This window comes from Pygoscelis adeliae, unplaced genomic scaffold (genome assembly GCF_000699105.1).
Source record: "Pygoscelis adeliae isolate BGI_AS28 unplaced genomic scaffold, ASM69910v1 Scaffold7, whole genome shotgun sequence".
NCBI classification, from domain to species: domain Eukaryota; kingdom Metazoa; phylum Chordata; class Aves; order Sphenisciformes; family Spheniscidae; genus Pygoscelis; species Pygoscelis adeliae.
This window is the reverse complement of record NW_008825268.1, coordinates 1,890,455-1,911,637: the sequence shown is the minus strand read 5'-3', so window position 1 is coordinate 1,911,637 and position 21,183 is coordinate 1,890,455. Positions and strand designations below refer to the sequence as shown.

Below are 21,183 nucleotides of genomic sequence, written 5' to 3'. Positions count from 1 at the left end.
GAGAGGCAATGTGGACAATTCGAGACCTGCAGGTACGCATGTGCAGATTTTACACAAGAAAAATATATCGGTGCCACCAAAAAGAAGTAAAAATCTACCCAGGAAACGAGAAACTGAATTGAGGAGTAAATTTGCTGCACAGGAGAGCACGCTGAGAAACCAAAGACAAAATTGCAATAAAGAAGTGGAGAGGAAGTGGTTGGGTTTTTTCATGAAAATACTGAGGCAGCCAGGCGGTATCACAAGCAAGGTTTCTCCAGAGATGGAGAAAGATCTGTGTTAGTGCCTGGTGAGAAAGCCACGGGAACTTCCTCCATACAGATGATTTCGAACAGAAAGAGGCTGAGAGTCAGGCATGCAGAGTAACCAGGAAGCCCGCTTTCAGAGGGCGGACTCAGAAATGGATCTTATTTACACTCAGAAAATAAAGGTTAGGAGGGCATTTAGTTGTTTACAACACATACGTTACCAAGGAGATAGACTGTATTTCCACAAAACAAACAAACAAAAAAACCCAAACCAAACTTGTTTAATACAATGCTGGCAACAAGAACAAATAACAGTAACGTAGGCAGAATAGACTCAGGTTGGCAATAAGGGTTTCTTAACATCCCAGGAATCCCAGAACTATCCTCCCAGAGCAAGAGCAAAAGCAAAAATGGCAACCTAGCACTCTAAGGCAGGGCACGATAAATTTTGCAGGAGGGATTACATGATACAACGGTTTGCAAGAACTGAGGACTAAACTGGACAGCCTTCTGCTCCCCATCAGGTGACGTCTCAGATTTTTCCAAATATAAACACACTTTTACCACCACAGCCCCAGTTTCCTTCAAAGACAAAGGCAAACACTGCCTCATAAAATGGAAACCCTCAATTTACTAGTCAAAACCTAGCTCATTCTCCTTAAAAATGCCTTCAGGATGACCTTTTCTATATCACACTTCTCCATAAACAGCTGAGTACATGTTCATTCACAGCTGGTCAAAACACAAATGCATTTCAATACAGACTCACCTCTTCCAGAGAGACTTTCCAGACTTGGCTTTGTCATACCAAGATGACCTGTCAGTAACTCACTGCACCAGCCTTTAAAACCCATCAGAGCGCGCTCCATTCTTTTTACACACCTATAAAACTTGAGTTGTGACCAAGCGCATTTTGTCTGCACTCTGGCTTCAGGTAGTTTGGCAAAGCCTTTTCAGCTATACGGCTTTCTGACAAAGAACTGGTGTTACTCATATGTTTTGAAGGTTACTGCATCGCCTGCCATTTCTTACTGCAGAAAAAAAAATTACTTGAGCCTTGAGACTTCAAACTGAGCGCCAATGAGGGAATCTCAAAGAAGTTTAATACAGGGGCCAGTTCAGAAGGAGAGAAAAACTTGTTCATTAAGTTACTCGACAGCAAATCTGTACTTTGAGGCAAGTTGTTTTGATTTACTGGGGTTTTTTCTTCTATTTAATTGCTGATAGATAGCAAAGCCAGAGACCAGAAACAGGATTCCTTAAGTTCTGCCTTCATTTCTACCACTGCCCCCAGTTTCATCACCCATGAAATACACTCCAGAGCACAGGTGAGTTTTCTGTAACCATACCATGAAATACATCTAGTCCACAACTGTGCAAGTTAAAAAAGAAACCAACTCTTCCTCACATTTGCAACTATCTCCCACTTGCCCATAGAGCTCTTTGCTCCATATCCAGGGACTTACCTCCAATCCAAGCAAGTCTGCTTCCCATTTCACCCTTCCCTGCTTTCCAGGACAATTTTCCTTTGCTTCAAAGCACAGAGCAAGTTAGTGAAGTCTTTCCATGCTTTTAGGGAACATCTCCTGGCCTGCTCCCAACCTGAGAACTAAGGCCTCCTGGTACAACTTGTCTGACTTCTGTGCTCTCCAGCCCCACCAGCAATTAAAGAAATTGCCCCCAGCTGAGACCAGGCTTTACCCTGCTGCAGGTGTATTTGAATACCAGTCCTCCTAAAGGGCCCATCACCTCTGTGACAAAAACATTGTTTCCCCAGCTTTTTCCCTTACACAGGAAGCTGAACTGGCTGCAAAAGGGAGCTTGCCATAGAAAATCATCCCATCGACTACTCAGGATAAGTCAGAGCAGTCTGTCTGCTCAGCTCTGCTCTCGCTTGAATTTCAAGCCCCACAACAGCCACCCACTGCAAAAATACCAGGCAAACCCAACCCACACATAGCACTTTATAGACACCAATACTGGCCTCCTCCTTGCCTTCGAAGAGGCATTAGCAAGCCCATAGGACGTGTCCACAGATCTTGAATTCGGAATAAACAGAACATTTTCCAGACCTTGCTAGCAGCATGCTGAAGATGCACCATTAAATATTCATTTTAGAGTGGGTTTCAGACACATGACTCCCATAACCAACGTGCTGCCCCTTCCTCACATTAGCCTTGTATCTCTTCATGGAAACACCACAGTTTCCTCAGCCCAACTCCAGGAGGTTTGCATCAAATAGGTATTTGTGCTAGTCAGCTCTCCACCTAACAATAAAGGCAAAAATCATAGTAACAAACTGGAGACTGACTGTTCATAGTATATTATCATTATAGCAGAAATACAAGAAGGATCAAAGGCCAGAGATGAGACAGCCATCGCACGGTTAGAAGTATGGCATCTTTCTCAGATCTACAGGCAGCTTAAGACAACGCAGTGCTAACACAGGCATATCAACTCCAACCTACTGATGGATATTTTAAATGATGTTATAAGCCATTTCACTTCTAATTATTTTAGTGGAAAACATCCAGCTCATGCTGTTGTCCCACAGTTGTGAGGGAAGGAAAAATTTAAGCATGGTCGCAGCATCGGCTCTTGTCTCAAGGGGCATAGGACTGGTTCCCAGCTCCTCAGACATTGCCTTCACCATCTGGGCAACTGCTTGGCTTGTGCCTCGCTCCTCTGCCTGTAACAACACTAGACTTGTTAGTTCACATTTTATAATTATTGGGAGATACTTAGATACCTCTGGAAATATGTTTTCTCTCTGTTTAAGAGCCACAACCAAGGGCTTCTATCAGGTAGTCATATGCAGACACTGCAAAAATCTGTGGCTTACTGAAAATGCAAAGAGAAAATACACTGACTTTGAATATGTGAATTCAAATAAAACATAACAACTTCAGTATCAAACTGGATGGAATTAGGTAATTATGCAGATAGTTCTGCTGAATCAAAATGTCTGTTTCTGGACTGAAGGATGTTTCCGCATACTGACATGAGCAGTCTCAAACTCTGATGGGAGACTTTGCAGAAGGCTTGCAGTGATGATTAAGTCTAGCAACTACTGAGTGCAAGTGGCCACGGCCACCACTCGTCTGTGAAAGGGAATCACCAATAGTTTTTAAATGGGCATCTCCACTTCCAGGCTTATCCATTTTTCTTGAAGGTGCAGAGCTGCTCTGTGGCAATCACTCATTTACACTGCCCTTTCCCAAGCAAATCAAGACATCCAAACACAGAACGAAAGGAGGGAGAAAGGCTTTCAGTAGATGGGTAACCAGCTTAGAAGCAATCCCGCTGGAACGCCTCGCATATCAAATCCAACATGGCTCTTTCTACTCTACATGTAGTTTTAAAAAATTATAAATGTGCCGTTGTCTGGCTAGCGCTTTAGGGAAACACAAAGAAATTCATAGGCAAAAAAGCACCAGCTGCTTTCCTGTAGCTAAGTTTATCACAGTTTAACAACAAATACTTTTTACATAATTTATAGCCTCTGTATATTAAGCCTCTCCAAGTAGACACCTGCTGGCGTAGACGTTTCTAGCCCTTGTGCTCAGAAACATATCTATTTATATCTGTAAAAAAATTTTCACAGATGGTAGCCGAAAAGAAAAGTTTGTGGGCAAAAGTCTTCCACATATACCAGTGAGGGCTCCTCACTGGCATCAGTAAGACCCAAGTTTGTGGATAACCTCCCTTCTATTGAAAGACCATAGCCTATATGAGCTGAGAAAGAATGAGGTACACCTGGAGCAAGAAGTCTGGTAGACCTGTATTGGGTTATAGGGCATTTGTTGGGGGTGGGAATCAAAGACATAACACCATCACAGCTAACCACAGAGGAAAAATTTGTGGGTCAAAAAGGGTGGCCATTGAGCCAAGGTCTCAGTTGAGCACAGCAGTTAAGCAATGTTTAATTCCCACAGAGCTCAGTCAGCTTTGCAAATATGTTCAAAGCTAAGCACAAGCCTAAGTGCATTCCTGAGTAAGAACAGTTGACAATCCATTATGGGAAGGTTAATAAGAGGTTTGAGGCAGATATAAATATGAGATGCAACAGTTAGACATCCTTTACTCTTCGATCATCCATTGGTACTGTCTAGCCATCTTTGCCAGCCACTTTGCAAGGGTTGATACAATAGCTTACGCTGAGCTCACTTGACAGTTACAATTGCTTAGGAATTGCAAAATTAGAAACTGGAGTTAAGGCCTGTTATATGGTGATCATCTCATGCCCAGACCAAAATTATAGTTGTCACAGGTGCTAGCTTACACAAGTTGGTTATTTTTATTTTCTAGTCTGTTATTTTACTAAACACGGCACAACTCCACATCCCAGACACAAAATTTTCATTCAGCTCTACCCAGGGTTTGTTTTTCAGCCCCTCCTATTCATTTATGTTGGGACTATAAGCGCAGACTGACCTTTAATTTTTACTTAGACCCAGAAGTACAGACCATACCATGCATGGAGAAGTGCATCTTCTCCAAGGGAGAGTAAGAGTAAGGGGCCCTATCAGCTGTGGCTGCTGCCCCCAAAAGGAAAGTCCCCGATCCACGGCAGGCTAAATTCTAAGCTCCACTTTAAAGTCAGCTAAACTTTTGCCCCTCTTTTGCCTCCTAGCAAGTTGTCCTCTCAGTTTCAAACCTGGTTCCCCCCACAGATTACTTGATCCTTGCTCTTACTCTTCTTGCAAACAAAACGATTGAACAGGGATGGGAGATTTGTAATGTGGGCTCCATAGAGACAGAAAACATCGCTCCATAACACTCTATGACCCTTCTCATTTTCTTTGACATATCCAGTGGGTCAGCAGAGCCTCCTTGAAAGGCAACCCAAGGAGTCAAGAACATCAATTTTCATGGCACCATTACATAATATGGAGAGCTGACAAAAACTTTGCATCCCCCAGAAACAAATTAAGTAGCATCTACTAAAAGTAGTATAATTTTTCGCACGTTTACTAATCCTGAGTAGGCTCCATTCCGTTTTTCTGATATTTCATACAGTAGCAGTGCAGTAGAAGTGAAGGAGGTCTGCCTTGTCTCACTACAGCTGAGAGAGCATAAGAATTAATGCACTAAAGTAACTGCATCCCTGTGATGCCATGAAACTTCTGGTTTCCAGCCTATAAACACTGTAAGCCCTCAAAGTGTCCTGAAGATAAAACAAGACAGAGGATTTAGTTCCAAAGTCATGGTTAATGACAGCACATCTCGGAAGTGACATTAGACTGTAAACCTTGGTGGCAAAGGCAGTCGCTTGCTATTAGAGATCAGGGTGAAGCCTATGGCCATATTATCTTATACGTCAGCTTTACGGGTCTAACACTTTCCTCCAAGCCTCTGGTATTCTGCCTCTGAGAGATACAGGGTATACAGGGGATTTAATAGACTTCAGTGTGATTCAGGCTAACAAAAATCCTATATTCTAATTTTTTTTTAAATAAAAGAAAAATATTTAATAAATAACAGATCCTTGGCATCAATCTTTGAGGAGGATGTTAACAATGCAAGGTTATTTCCATAGAAATGGACTGACTTTACAATCCCATGGAGATCCACATAACAGTACCCTTCTATATATAATCATTATTTCTTTAGCCTACTAAATTTATGCCTCTAAACAGATTGCAAACCCAAGCTTATGAATCCTCCCAATTACAACATTAACCAACTTCAAAATTTTGATTAACTAGCAGAGGATTCAGGAATCTTGTAAAAGTATGTGGAGTGGCACAGGAACCACGTGGCTTCCAGTAAGCTGAAAGAAAAACAACCAGAAATAACTGACTCTGTTATTAACATTCCTGTTTGGAAAATGGTACAGACCATGGTTCATACAAGAAGAGTTGGCTTTTCAGTTAGCTGCTTGTTCATCTCCATTTTTCAGTCCTCCCACTCCAACAAATTTAACTAGCAACCTTTATAAATCAGCCAATAAATTACTGTAAAAGGAGAATATACTTCCTGTCTAAATAAATGATAGCTGAAAAGTTCCTAATGGGCCTTGTACGTGGGAAGAGGCTGGCTTTGTTCAACATGCTGCATGGTTTTTTCATAAAAAACAGAGGCTTCATTCACTCAGCCTCCTTATCTGCACCTGTCATTGCTGCAGCTTGGCAGCTTTTCCACAGTGGTGTGCCGTACGTTATTTTCTCTTGAAAACCAGAGGTCAAGCCTGCCTATAGGGTGCCAAAGAGAGGTGGCCGTCACTGCATCTCAGCATCACTCCCCTCATCTGGCACCGCATCTCCCGGCCCCCAGCGAGCATGAGCAGCCGCCTGTCCCACTCTACCAAGCACCTTTTGGTGCTTGGCTTCAGCATCCTGCAATGTTGAATCGCCCACGGGCTCATCTTGGTGTGAGTGACGCAGGACACCGATCCCCTGGAGTCCCCACAGGCATGGCTTGGCTCACCCTCCTCCCTCAGTGATGCAACTTCTGCATCTGTATTGACCGATTGAAGATTTTCTATTTATACAATTACATTATCTACTGCTTCTGCATCTTAGAAACAGCCCCAGTGGGCAAATATGCCCGAAAAAATAATGAGAACATACATGCTTGTTTTAACTTCCCCAATTCTCTTGAGAGTAAGTGGAAATTAATCTTGCAAATGCTTTCACACAAGTTACCTTATCCTGAAAGGGATACGTTCACAAAGCTGAGCGAAGTCTTTGAAGAGTAAGAGAGACTAAGAAAATGAAAATGTTGGCAATTAGCTGCCTTTATTTTATCAGCAGACCAGATACTGCTCTAATTATACCACGCTGGACTTTGCACCAGCAGAGCCCCTAAAAAAGCCCTGCCTTTCACACATCGTTAATATCGCTCATGTCATGTGCCAATGCAGGGCTACCATGACAAGATAAACAACATTAATGCAATGCAACAGTTACACTTAAAATACACATTTATTGTCAGGTTAGCCCCACTCCCCGGTCAAGTAGCATACATTCTAATCTACTACAGCAGTTGCAGACAATGCAAATGCCAAAGGATCCTAAGTGGAGCATGTCACGGGGCACTGACTTTTAGAACTATGGCAGGCACAGACATTGAAAAATTTGCTTGAAAAGCGGTCAGAGACATTTGCGTGATTGACGCAATGTATGGCTCCTTCAATTACATCACCAATCCCACACTCTGTAGTCACCGAACTAAAAGTTCCCATTTTCAACTAAGCAAGCAAGATTTAGCAGGCTCTACAGAGTACACAGTTGCAGTAAAGAAAACCTACAATTTTGGAGCCTCCTACCAGGAGCAGATGTCTCCCTCAGGAGGTTTGCAAAAATCTTCATCAAGATATCTCAAAAAGCATCTGCAATTAGGAGAAGGGATGAAAAGAATTACTACACCCCTCCTATTAATGTCAGCTGGAGCCAGCTTAATCTCCATGCACAGTCTTCAAGAGCTACTCCTGCAATTCTTACTGAGCTTGTATCTTTCTGTTGCTTATAGTACGTGTATTTGTTTGCAAGCGATAGCAATTCCGGCTTTGTATGCGTGCCGAGGTTACAAACACGGGACATATTCACTCAGGCAGGGATGATATCGCGTCACCTTGTCTCACTTCCAAGTTACCTTGCATATGATCACAGACCTCCAAACTGAAACGATCATGTCCTACTGCCAAGCACTCCCAGCACCTCATTTCGGCTCTGGGTAGGTTTGCAAGCAGTGTGTCACTGTACCCCAAGCTCCTTTATTGCTCAGCATATCGCCTGGCGTGAACAGCTTCTCCTCTCAACCTTGTTGTAAAGCCTTCACAAACGCTTGATTATCTTTTCTGAAATAGAAATTGTTACAGTAATACAGCTGTTCACCCAGTCATCAAGCTGTGTCGACCTTCAATGGTACATGGCCAATGCTTGCAGCGTGTTGTCTGCTAATAGAGCACATACCACACGTGATCTACGCCAGGCTGTGAATTTTACTTTAGAGCAAAAAGGAAACTGTGGCTCAGACAACCCCGCTTCCTCTCCACGGTTTTGAGCCCGTTCTCCACTTTTTTCCCCCAATCTAATCTACTTTGTTCCTGAGATGCCTCTTCTCTGACTTTCTACTCTCTTCAGTCCTTACCTAGCCCTTGGCACACTTGTGAGATAACTATTCTCTTTGAGGTGGGCTGCTAGAAAAAGATTAGAAAATAGGTTTTGGAAGGAAGAAATCCCTGCATATGACTATATCATCACTTAGCGAAGTACAGTAACAACCACGGACCACTGGGGAAAGAGAATAAACTCCTGCCCGATTCCCTAATACAATAGGAAACTTGTCTTTTCTTAGGTGTAAAGACAAACAACTTGTCAAAAACTGGAATTTCACCCTAAAATCCTATTTTGGAACTTACTGAACTAGAAGTGCCAATGTTCCCTGGGAAGAAACAAAAATGAGCCCCATCCTGAAACAATGTCAGTGTCCTCACTTTGCTGCCCTAATGAGCACTGCCCAGGCTACATCTCCTCTTCAACCTTTCCTCTTCAGCACTGTTCTGAAATATAAATACATTTGTAACGGGACACTCAAATTTCATGCTCTTTCATTAGTAGCCAGGAACTGACAACAATTAACATTACCGTGCCATGAGTAATACTTAAAAGTTCTAAAATGTTATTTCATTTTCTACTGAAAGTGATGGGTGAATTTCACAACAAGCGAGAAGGATATGACGATGCCTGCAGCCACTCCGCAAAACGACGGCCTCCTCCAAACCTCTTACCAAAATTAGCCATTTAATCTGTTAATCGCATCTGAAAATAGATGTGTGTCAAAAGGAAACAAAACAACTGGCTTGATAGCATTTGGATAAAAAAAAAAAAAAAAAACCTTTCAGACATCGCAGTTTGACCCTGCAATCCAATTTATGTCATTAGAAACTGTTTGTACCAGGCTCTGCTTGGAGGATGGCGCGACTACGAGAGGAAGTGACCTGCATTAGAACAACAAATACACCTGGTGTGAAAGCAGTGAACTTTAAAAGCCTTTCAGAAATTCAGAGTATTATTTAGTCAATCATATACCACGGAGCTGCCCCCAGAGCTGTATGTCATTTTGATAAATTAACTTGAAAGACTTGGAGCATAATAAAGTCAAACCTGGGCCCCAGACTATAGCAATCATGCTTGAATGCAGCGTAAAATACTTCCCACAATAAAAGTCACGCTTGCTACTGTTTAATGTTTAAGATAATTTTGAACCTGATCAAGGTCAGCAGTTGCATAATGTGTTTGGGCTTCGTTGGTTTTCTGTGTGTTTGGGAGCTCAGAATAGGAGTAATACTAAAAACGTCAACCTCGGGGGGAATACCTGCCTCACCCACAAACACTGCTTAGGATTCGGCATCGCTGCAAGGTAGCTTGCCAAAAAAAAAGGGATAATATTTTTTCAGGGAGAATTCATGAAAAATACAGCATTTTGTTCCCTTGAATTTCTCCAGACTAAAGTAACACTGCACAACACATGAGAAGGCAAGACGCACTGCAGACATGATGGTACTAATTTAACATGGGGAACGAAGGAAGATCACCGAGAGGAGAGCACACGCCTCAAGTACAAATACCCATGGTGGTGGGAAGCCCCCCATGCACAGCACCCTGTTTCTCTCCAGGAGCCAGTGAGTCCAGGACTCTTTGGGAGACCACAGCTGCGCAAGCCCTCCAGCCCTTGCCAGGGCACCGTACCCTTGTTCTGCCTTCATTTTGGTAACTGCACCACTTCTCTTTCAAAGAAGTCCTTCAAAAAAATCCCTATTTTTGGCCCAGTTCTGATGCTGCCCCTCAGTTTGAGCATCAATTTAGCACAAATCACCAGATGTTGCTGGTGCCTATCAACTTACAAAATAATTTTTCATGTCTGAGCAGGGTTTTAGACTTCAAAGCAGTACTGCATTGCGACTGGGGATGTACCGCCATTCTTCAGAGAAGCCGGGGCAGAGCACAGAGCGGGCGACTGTGCTGTGCTGGGCTGGGCTGGGCTTGCCTGATGGGAAGCCTCTCCCAGAGCACAGCTGGTTTCCCAGCCCCAGGTACAGGCGTCTCTATCTTTTTGGAAGAAAGTATTGCTTCTCCTGCTGTTTCTGACTATTTCTATACCAAAATCAGTAAATAAAGCATGCTACTCGAAGTCTAACCAGAGCTTTCACAGCCAGTAGTTTCTCTTTCCATCATTATTTCCCCACCGCGCTGCCGGCAGGCGCAGCAGTGGGATGATGGGCAGCCGTCGGAGGGAAGAGCAGCCCCCGCCTCCCCCAGCCGTTACTGCCGGTGCATTCCCATGCTCAGGGCCAGGAGCTGCTGAAGGAGCGAGTAATGCTTAAGCATTGGCCTTTTGAAAAACACATGATCTCAGGGAGGGGAAAAAAGAGCATTACTTTTCACGGGGAGTAAACGCTGTGACTCAGTTTTATTTCACAGGCATCCTGACTAATTTGGTGCAGGAGGAAGGAAAAAAATACAGGAAGTTTTTCCTACCAACATTTCTAAAAGAATCTAGCATTTGATCTGCCAATTTTTTCTTCACCTAGGTAACATCTCTGACACACAGTTAGTCTCATAAGAGCCCCAGCAATTTTCGTGAGTAAAGGACGTACGACTCTGCTCATCATCCTAACAAGCAGCTGAACTTCGGACACTTAAGGCACATTCAAAACAGCACAGCCACTCTAAAGTCTACAAAAAATTCACTTTTGCTGATCAACTTTCCTTGTCGGAGGCTGCTGAGCAGACCACGCTCAGCTCCCCTCCCGACGGCAGCCCCGACGGCTCCGCCACATGACCTGGAGCCAGGCTCCTCTTTGCTTTGGCTCAGATGTGCCTTAAAGCGGAGACCCAGTTATTGCATTTTTCCACTTGACTGTGCGGCACAATCGAAAACCACTCTGTTTTATTTTGCATTGGACTTTGGGCATTGCCTTCCTGCTTCTGGAATGACAAATAAAAAACGGAGTGGGGAAAATAACCACCACAGCTCTCTGCAGAGCACTTGTGGCAGGCAGCTGTTAGTAGTTGTCAAGCTTTATATTCCTAACGCTCACTTCTCTTTTTACCAAACCCCACAAATATTGCGCATTGCTCTGCTTTCCTGAAAGCCCTCCCGAGAGTGCTGCCTCCCTCCCTCCTCACTCTTCCTCCCAAATCTTCCCTTTAACCTCCAGCCCTGCCCAGGAGACTATGCAGGCTCTCTGGGCTGCCCTAGACGAAAATGACCCTTCCCAGCCTCCAAATTCTAATCGCTGTTTTGTTCAAGGATCTACAACGCCTTGTTTGCTTAACTTACACCAGTGCTTACTCTCGTATCCTCTGGCCTCCAATGCTGTGAGTGGCAAGCAACATAAACCCCACTTTCCCCGCCTTCCAGAGCTGGTCCTGTGCATCTTTTCTACAGGTGGAAGCATGGTCAGAATCTTCCTAAGATGGCAGCTCCTCTCCATTCCCCATCATCCTCAGGCACTGAAAGGAGACTCTCCCCACACACTTAGAGAAACTGTCCCCAGCCTCCAATTTACCTCTTCTTACACCAGAATTAATACCTTAGCACTGCGGCTTTGGGTTATCTACAAACTTCAGAAGATCATCTAATACTTCTATCGTCTTCTTTCATAAAGATTTCCTTTTGGCCCTAAGAGCTTTATGTATAAAGAATATTTACTTAACATAAATATGCAACCGAAGAAAGAAAAGCTACGATTCCTGAAAAGCAACACGCACATCCAGTTGCTTCTCCACTCCTAGTTTTTCTGTATCCTGCACATCAAAGCACCTAGGAAATTAGGTTGATATATCTTCTAAGGTTTCCTGATATTATTTGTAATAAAAGTAAACAACTACATGGAATTATTTACTTGAAAATGACTACCCTCGAGAGATGCCATTAGTCTCTGCATAGAGAGGGTGCTTTGCCCAGTTTAAATTTTCGCAGCTACTCTTAGTCACAACCAGGGCTGCCTGAAATATCTGACACAGCGTGACCACGTCCAGCAGCTTCTAGCATTTTTATTTAACTTCACTATGGAGGCGGGGGGGGGTGGAGGGGGGGGTCAGGCACCAAAAAAGTGAAATTAATCTGCCCAGAATCACAAAACCCCCCTTCTTGCACACTTTCAAAACAAAAAAACCCAATACTTGGGTTTCTGTTTCCCTGCCCCTCAGCTGGGGTTTGATATACAAACGCCTGTGAAGTGGCCCATTTTTCCCAAGGGGAAGGATACCAAGCCCAGGCACTCCTGCACAATCCACAGCCACGGGTGCTGTTAATCAGCCCCTTCCCCATGAATCGGCATCTGTGCCGGCCAAATCAATAGTGGTCTGTGCGCAGATAGAGCCCATGTCAGTCCAAACCCAGAGCCAGCAGCGGTGGCTGAATGCTGTGCTTCACACGTAAAAGGTTTTTGCTTGCTATTGAACCCCAAGTAGGTTAAAATAAACCCTGGTTAAGGCGGTGAGGAGGGTGGAAGGCGCTACACAAATATATGCATCGCCCTGAGCATCCTCACACTGTGACAAGGGATGCTTGTCTCCTCTCCCTGGGAGATCAGAGCTACAGGATGGTCTATTTTTCCAGGTTTTATCTCAATTAGAGAAAACTGGTTTGCAAAGGTCTCGGACAGCATAATCAGCATGCTATACCTAATATTACAGATCTGAATCTGTGGTTATATTTAAGAAAGGTTAGTGCTATATGGCATATCACAATGAGCTTATTGTTCTTGCTATTGAGTAGGGGCCACATTTTAATTTTGCTACTGATGAAATAACAAAAGGGCCATTTCCATAGGAAATCACAAGAATTAATTAACCAGAACATAAGGACCTCATATCCTGCTTTCAAGCCGGGATTTCACTTTGAACTCAAGGACGTCCTAATTCCTGTACCTTGACCATTACATCTCTGAAGAAACAACCCTATTTTGAGTTTGCATGCAGAGAAAAAGGCAGTGAGGCTCGGTATGCATATTGCTGTGCATGAACTCACCTACTGAAGTCATGTTTATTTATTAATATGCACTCTTCCCAAAGCACACTTCTTCAAGGTTTTCCAGCTACTCCTTGGATTTAATAGGTCTTATCTTTCCTACCTGCCTGCTGGATTAGGCACAAACTTTTCTGTAAGACAGAAGCCAAGTAACCATGACTACATTTAAAAACAGGTCCGCAGCCTTCAGACCTTTTCACCTATCTTCAAAAGCTGCTCTGGTTTATAACTTTTAAATTGCATTGCACTTTACCTCTCAAGTGTAATTAATTTACAGAAACGTCCTTGATTTCACCTAAAAATAATTTTTAAAATGTTTCTAAGGTGAATGTCACTTGAGCTTCAGGACGCAAGGACGTCTCGGCCAGTTTCCCTGGGCAAGCAGAAGGAGTCTTCTCAAATATTTTTAAACATAACTCCCGGTTTTGCTTTCAGAGATCACATACCCCCATGTAATAATTGTTGCCCCAAGATTCCTCTGGGCTGAGGACAGTGAGAAGAGCGGCAGGAACAGCCAGACTCCCTCAGCAGCATGCAGAACAAGCTCTTCCTGCTGCTCAAACCAGAGGTGAAGCCTTTGCAAGGTCTGGAGGAAAAACATATTCATGCACATGAAAACAGGAATGAGATGGAGATCACTTCTGCTTGTTCCAACTAACGTAGAAGGCTGGGTGCTGCAGTGCTGGAGCTACCCACAAAATAAGGTGCATGAGTCAGGATTTGAAGTCTGACTTAGCTTAAGCTTGGCTTAAGCTACCGAGTAGAAGAATATTATCTTTAATAGGCGCTACTGAATCTCAGCCACAGTATTTATCCACAGATTTTGGGTTCTGAACAGTTCACAGCTCTAAACCTCTTTAAAGGCGGCAAGATCTTTGTATTTGTGCAACAGCTTTAAAAAGCCAACATTTGTTTGAGCTTACAAACATACTTCAGTCTGTTCTTCAAACAGCAGTTGATGAAAACAGCGCTTTGCAATTAAACTAGCATATATTAACATTTATTAATTTCCTCTCACTCCTTTGGTTTAGTCTCAGGGTGACAAATAGGCCACGAAGACATTGGCTGGCTCCTAATGCCGCAGCCGCAGAGAAAGCCCAGGAGGTGCACACAAGCACCCGTCTTCCGCAGGCATCATGGACATGCGTGTTTTACAGTGAAGTTCAGCCAGGACGGCAGTGACTTTCAGTGTCCCCTGACAGCGGGATGCCATATGTCTTAGCTCAGGGTAGGACGCAGCTTTGGGGAAACCATGGAAGGTTCAGATCAGCGATTTCCTCTGCATTTGCAACATGGCCCTGATTCTGCAGCCACGCACCCCGGGAGCCGCAGTAAACGGTGGGGCTGGGGCCAGACTTGGGCAGGGCTGCTTGATCACCTGTAGCAGTGGGGCAATGCAGGCACCCATGGCTGCAGCTCATTGCTCTTGCTCCACAAAATAACCCCCTCTCAGCTGGCAAACCCCCTCTTCTGCAGCAGTTCAGTGGGCATCACTTTCTGTGGGGACACAGCATTTTCCCCGTCAAGACATCCAATCTGTGCCATAGTTGCACACACCATTTCTTTTACATTCAGAGTAGACCCAAGCAAAACCAAAGCACAGAAATACATGTATTTTGGCAACAAGGGCAACACCTCTGAATAATCAAAAGTTTTAAGGTCTTGTTGAGAGTCATGAAAGCATGTTCTCCCTTTCCTTTAAACTACCAGAATTGTAGAATCATAGAATCATAGAATCATTAAGGTTGGAAAAGACCTCTAAGATCATCGAGTCCAACTGTCAACCCAACACCACCATGCCCACTAAACCATGTCCCCAAGCGCCTCATCTACACATCTTTTAAATACTTCCAGGGATGGGGACTCAACCACTTCCCTGGGCAGCCTCTTCCAATGTTTAACCACTCTTTCAGTAAAGACATTTTTCCTCATGTCCAATCTAAACCTCCCCTGGCGCAACTTGAGGCCATTTCCTCTCGTCCTATCGCCAGTTACTTGGGAGAAGAGACCAACACCCACCTCGCTACAGCCTCCTTTCAGGTAGTTGTAGAGAGCGATGAGGTCTCCCCTCAGCCTCCTCTTCTCCAGGCTAAACAACCCCAGCTCCCTCAGCCGCTCCTCATAAGACTTGTTCTCCAGACCCCTCACCAGCCTCGTTGCCCTTCTCTGGACACGCTCCAACATCTCAACATCCTTCTTGTAGTGAGGGGCCCAAAAGTGAACATGGCATTCGAGGTGCGGCCTCACCAGGGCCGAGTACAGGGGCACGATCACTTCCCTGCTCCTGCTGACCACACTATTTCTGATACAGGCCAGGATGCCGTTGGCCTTCTTGGCCGCCTGGGCACACTGCCGGCTCATGTTCAGCCAGCTGTTGACCAACACCCCCAGGTCCTTTTCCACCAGGCAGCTTTCCAGCCACTCTTCCCCAAGCCTGTAGCGCTGCATGGCGTTGTTGTGGCCCAAGTGCAGGACCTGGCACTTGGCCTCGTCGAATCTTGTAAACCTGATGTATAGCGTCATCTAAAAAAACGAAGGCTTCCAGCCATCAGAAGTAGTGCAATGTAAACTTAAATATTTGATTCCTAGGAGCAGCCATATAACAAGATAAGGGAACATACCTATGAGTGCAGAGTAAACTCATAACCACATCATTTACAATTCTGCCCCTGAGCTCCTGTATTTCAATATATAAAAGAGAAAGATAATCTCCATATGGCTTTCTCTTCAAAACTTCAACAAAAAAACATCAGAGCCAAATGAATGCATTTTATACCCATTCGGTATGTTATTTCCTATCTCATATTGCAGAGTTTCGTTTGATTTCCCCTGATAGAGGTGGTACTTGCCTGTACCAGCTCAATCAAGGAGGTTGCTGGCCTATAGCCCTGAAACATCCCTAACCATTATACCAACAAAGAGGGAAGGTTTTGGCCAACCAGCCCAACTGCTCGCCATACAAATTGGGAAACCCAGTTTATTAATGGTAATAAAGAAGCAACTCAAAATTAGGGGGAGCAGTGCCTTGTTCCCAATTAAGTCAATAGCCATTTTATCACTGACTGTGGTGGGATGAGGACATGGGTCACTGTAATTAAATTCTTTTTTCCTTTTTGAAGTTTAGGCTGCAATATATCAATTTGCTGTTCGTCTGACAGGACATTCCGGCTGCAATTTATTTAATGAGGAGAATCAGAGGAAGAAACAAATGAGGCAGGACAGCAGCAGAAGATTCATGGTGGGTTGAAAAGAGGAAAGCAGAGATGTCATTATCTGTCTACATGCTGTAAGAAGAACCACAAACTTGAGCAAAAAGAAAGACTTCATGAAGCTGATGGAGCTGTAAGATGGGAAGCGGTTTGTTTTCCCCAAACAAAATCAAATCAGGTAGATTTAGTATGGAGTTTTTCTCAGTATCTTGTAGGAAAGTAGCAATGAGCAGAGAGGACAGCAAGCAGTAAAAGGCTGTCCAGAGTGAACAGACAGCATGCAAGGAGACCTCCTCCCTCATCTGACACTCACACCACGTTGGATGGAAATAGCCTGGTGCAGGAACAGCAGAGACAACCGGAGTCACTCCTTTCCCTGCACTGGACATATGACATGTCCTGGGGTGCAGGTACACCACCCAGCTCCATGCACCTCCCCCTGAGCCTACATTAGGTAACGGAGCTCAGCAATACCAATGGACCTGTAGAACGAAACAAAGCAGCACCCAGGACCCAACACCCACAGCACGTGCATTTGGGGAATTTTAATGCAGACTAGGTCCAACCCGATCCCATGGACTAAATGCTTATGAGCAACCAGAGAGCCTTAACAGAGATTTGGAGCACATCATCCAGTGGAGTTTCACCCCAAAGAAATTCAGCACAGGCACCCTGAGGCAGCTCCACAGCATGAACCCAAGCACAGCAAGTGGGGACAGTCAGGAAATCCACTTCAAAAACATGTTCCAGATGTGACCTGGAATAGTAGCAAGAAAAAACCTTTCCCTAGAAAAAATACAGATATATCACAACAAGGCATAACTGCTGGGTGTTGCCCGAGGCTGACCTGTCCCAAGACTGAATGTAGCCACATCAAATTGGTTGTCATTTTTAATTACTATGAAGAATACCCCTTCCACAATCACGTAAGTAGGGCCAGCCTGGGCAGATGACAGTAGGTACAGCTGCTCAGTATTCATTCAACAGATTACGCGATCTCTGTACACCCAATCACAGTAACTTACCAGCTCGGACACTGCAGAGGCAAGCACTTTCCATGTTAGAGGAGTCCACAATACACCAAAATTTGTTCTTTTACACTGCAGTGTTGAGCTGTGGTTACAATACCACCAGCCAGAGGCTCTGCACCAACTCCTTTCACCCCCGGATAATGTGCGCTGCTCTGTTGTATAAGAAATGGGTGTGCTATTCAGCTCTGATTTATTCAGGTAATATCCATTCAAGCTGATTGCAACCTACTGAAATAGCAAGTACTGGACACACATTTAAATTTAACTATCTATTGTGACACAGCGATAAATTTAGACTGGCTCCAGGACCTGTGTTTGTCGTTATACGTCACTTCACAGCAAAGCTCTATGCCACTGAAAAACTCCGGCAGTCCTTAAATTGCTGCTGTGTCACTTTTTCCCAAATTTAGCCTTTTGAAGAGTACTGGAAAATCCTACAGAGATAAGAGAAAATGTTGCTAACACAGCTCGGCCATGCACAGCCATTGCTGCTATCTTCTCTCCTTGTTAGGCTCCCACCTTGCCTGCACCACACTGAACCGTCTCTACCATTTTTCTGTAACAGACACACACAAAGAAGAAGTAACTAAATCAAAAAAAGGCCATCTAATGCTACAAAGCCAATCCTACAATAAGTCTAGATGGCTTGCAAGGCTGCCCACTTAATAAAGTGGAGCTTGTGTAGCACTGGGGGCTCAGAGACGTCCTTACTGGGGATTTGCAAAGTGCTGCTTCCCTCCCTCCCAGCACCACCAGGGCTGGAAGTTCCCCCTACGTGCCATCCACAAGTTCAAAATATGCCAGCACTTGCAATTTTTTCTCTGTTGTATTGCCCTTTACTCTGAGTTTTGCTGAAAAGGCATGGGGAGCCTGGAGGCACCATCCAAATCCTCCTCTGCAAGCAGATAGCTGACTTCACAGGGGACAGATTTTGGGGGGCAGTGTACTGAATTTCCACCCCTCTGTGACTCAGGTATGAACACCACGAAAAATTAACGTATCTTTAGACATTTGTCCCCAAAGGCAAATTGTTTTCCCTGCACAGGTCACAGAGCTATCAGAACACCATGTAAACAAGTGCTCTCCATTATGAGGGCAACCAACCCCATTAAAAAAAAAAAAAACATAACAAACCAAACCTACACCTTACATTTCTTGCATGTGTTTTCACATATGCTACTGCTCTGCACGTTTAAGCAGCAAATAAATCAGCTCCTCACACAAAGGTTTCAAGGTGGGAACACACTAATAGAGAATTTACTCAGTATGTGGTCTGTGCAGTCAAAGATGTGTAAGAAAAGCTTCGATTACCCCGGTTTGCCTCTCTTGGGAACCAGCACTACACAGCAGCGAGGCACATGGTGCCCGGGAACACAAGGACAATATTCAGCAGCATGGTTATTGTGTTAGCAAGGTAAACACCGATATCTCTGCTTGCTCCTGCCCCGCTCTGCCTGTTGCTCCTGCATCGGTCTGAGCAGCTCTCTCTCATGTACAAAAATCACATATGTGTAGGAGGAAAATAAGAGCCCTTATGAATTTTTCCATCTCATACCAACTCAAGAACAGCAGACAAAGCTCAAAATATCCTCTATGAAATGTTTTGGGTGATGGTTAGTTGGATGTTTGGGTTTTTTGGTTTGGGTCATTTTGACTTTCATACTAAAAGTTCACGGAAAAGTTTTACTCTAAGGATTTCTGTATGTGATATTGCAGTCCTGCACGCTGCTGTTGCAGGGAACCCATACATCAGTGCAATGCCCGTTCAGCAGCAGATCACTATATGGAACCAGATGTGCAAAAGTGACAACATAAAATATAGTAAGTAAAGAAATACATTATCTTAGGTTGCTCTGAAAATGTATTTGGTAGCAGGGTATCAGATTTTCCCTAGAGCAGAGTAGATGAAAGGTTTGTGCAGTAATGTATAAAAGGTAAAAATAGTTATTGTCTGGTTTCCATAAAACCAGAGTCCTTCTGGCACTATCATCTCACCCAACTTCTCCTCCCAGTTGGTAGATTGCTTAACCCCATGACGGTTTCTCACAAAGAGGTCTGTAATAACATAGCCGCAGAACACTTAATGGGAGATGCAGCTAGTAAGGGAATAAGACCAACTCGCATTCACACTGTTATCCACTGTAATTTGTTTGCGGTTGGTAAAGAAAATGGATGAGCGACTCCCCCCGTGCTGCACCTCCCCCAGCAGCCCTTGACTGACAGCCTCTCCGTGCTTCGCCTCTCCAAACCAATATGATGCATTGTCCTTTGGCAGCAAGCTTGCGCTAACAGCAAGCGCTGTCTGTTCTGGGAACATTAGAGACGTGCTGATGCCAGAGCAAGGTAAGTTACCGCTATCTTTAATTCCTACTGGGTATAATACTAGAAACAATGAGGATCGAATGGGCAGCGCAAGGCTTGCAGACAAACAGACATGGGATTTATTATCTCAGCAGAGATCCTCCAAACCACACCTGACAAATTATCCTCAGGATAGCCTGCCCTGCCAGGATCTCCCAAACATGTTTTTCTGCCAAAATAACCTGGGTCTACAATGGAGCGGGAAGAATATCCTTGGCCCGACAAGTCCCCCAAAACTTTCCGGAAAAGTATGGATTTATCCTTACAGCTGAATAGCGTGCACCTTTAGTAATGCCAAAAATTAACCACCAAAATGATTTGTCAGATGAGATGAGTTACAGAAGGAAAAGGACCCCCCACCATAAGCACTGCAGCTGCCAAGTGAGAGAAAGCAAAGCTCAGGTAGCAAAAGCAACACCCATCATGCAGCATGGCTGGGATATTTGCATAGCCATGGTACAGCCAAGCCCTGGGGATGAGACCCTATGGGAACACCTTCCTGAACACCACACTGGGTTCCTTATGGAGCAAGGGGCATGGAGATATGGGGGGCACCTTCTTGCCCCAGCATTAGACAATGGCGGTGCTTGGGCTTTGCCAATGGGAAAAGGCACCTTCAGGAGTTGACGGCTCAAGGTTACTACTACCTCCACCCTGGTCCTTTGCAGGAAGGACTGGAAAAGCCTTTCTGGAGCTCCCCAGGTGGACTACTCAAACATTGTAGCTTGCAAAGAGCAGGTCAGCCGAGCCCAGCTAACTGGTTTCCACCTAGCTGCTCCTGTGAGCAGTTTGTCTTCAACAGCTAAATATAGCACCTTTGCACAGATTTGTCGACAGTTGGCTTTCCGCTCTCCGAAATTATTAAAACAGTAAAAGGGAAAAGCCAACTGCTTAGAAAGAAAAATGCCCTTTATACAATCAGGGAGAAAAAGAGCCTCTGAACTTTGAGCAACAGAGCTAGATGCCCCGCAAGACAGTGCCCTACCAGTTTCGAGGGATCGCCTAGGTCTACTGCTATTGTCACAGCCCCACCACCAGTTACCTCCACCACCACCATCTGCCTCTGGCAGCAAACAGTCTCTAGGCATCGTGTCGCTCAAGGCTCTGGTGCAGAGGCACCTCTCATCAACTCTCTCTTACACCCTCCTCTCTTCCATTCATTTTTCCCCTTCTCTCTGGTTTCCCCCCATAGCTTTTCTTTGCTCTTTCCTTCTTCCTTCCCTCCACCAGCCAATGCATTTCCCTCACCCAAAACCCACTTTCTGCTCATTAGGAACATGGGAGTAGGTCCCTGTTATGCTGTATTTACTTTAATTATATTATTTAGCAACCAGATGTCTTTGTAAGCTG

General features: G+C 44.5%; 1 protein-coding gene across 1 annotated transcript in view; it reads right to left on the bottom strand.

Annotated features, from left to right (window-relative positions):
• Positions 1-20,921, bottom strand: part of ERBB4 (v-erb-b2 avian erythroblastic leukemia viral oncogene homolog 4) — a 580,731-nt gene extending 559,810 nt beyond the window's left edge. The window contains exon 1 of the mRNA XM_009329670.1: positions 20,876-20,921. Within this exon, the coding sequence (XP_009327945.1) occupies positions 20,876-20,921 (46 nt within the window). The remainder of the gene's footprint in view (positions 1-20,875) is intronic.
• Positions 20,922-21,183: the final 262 nt, after the last annotated feature.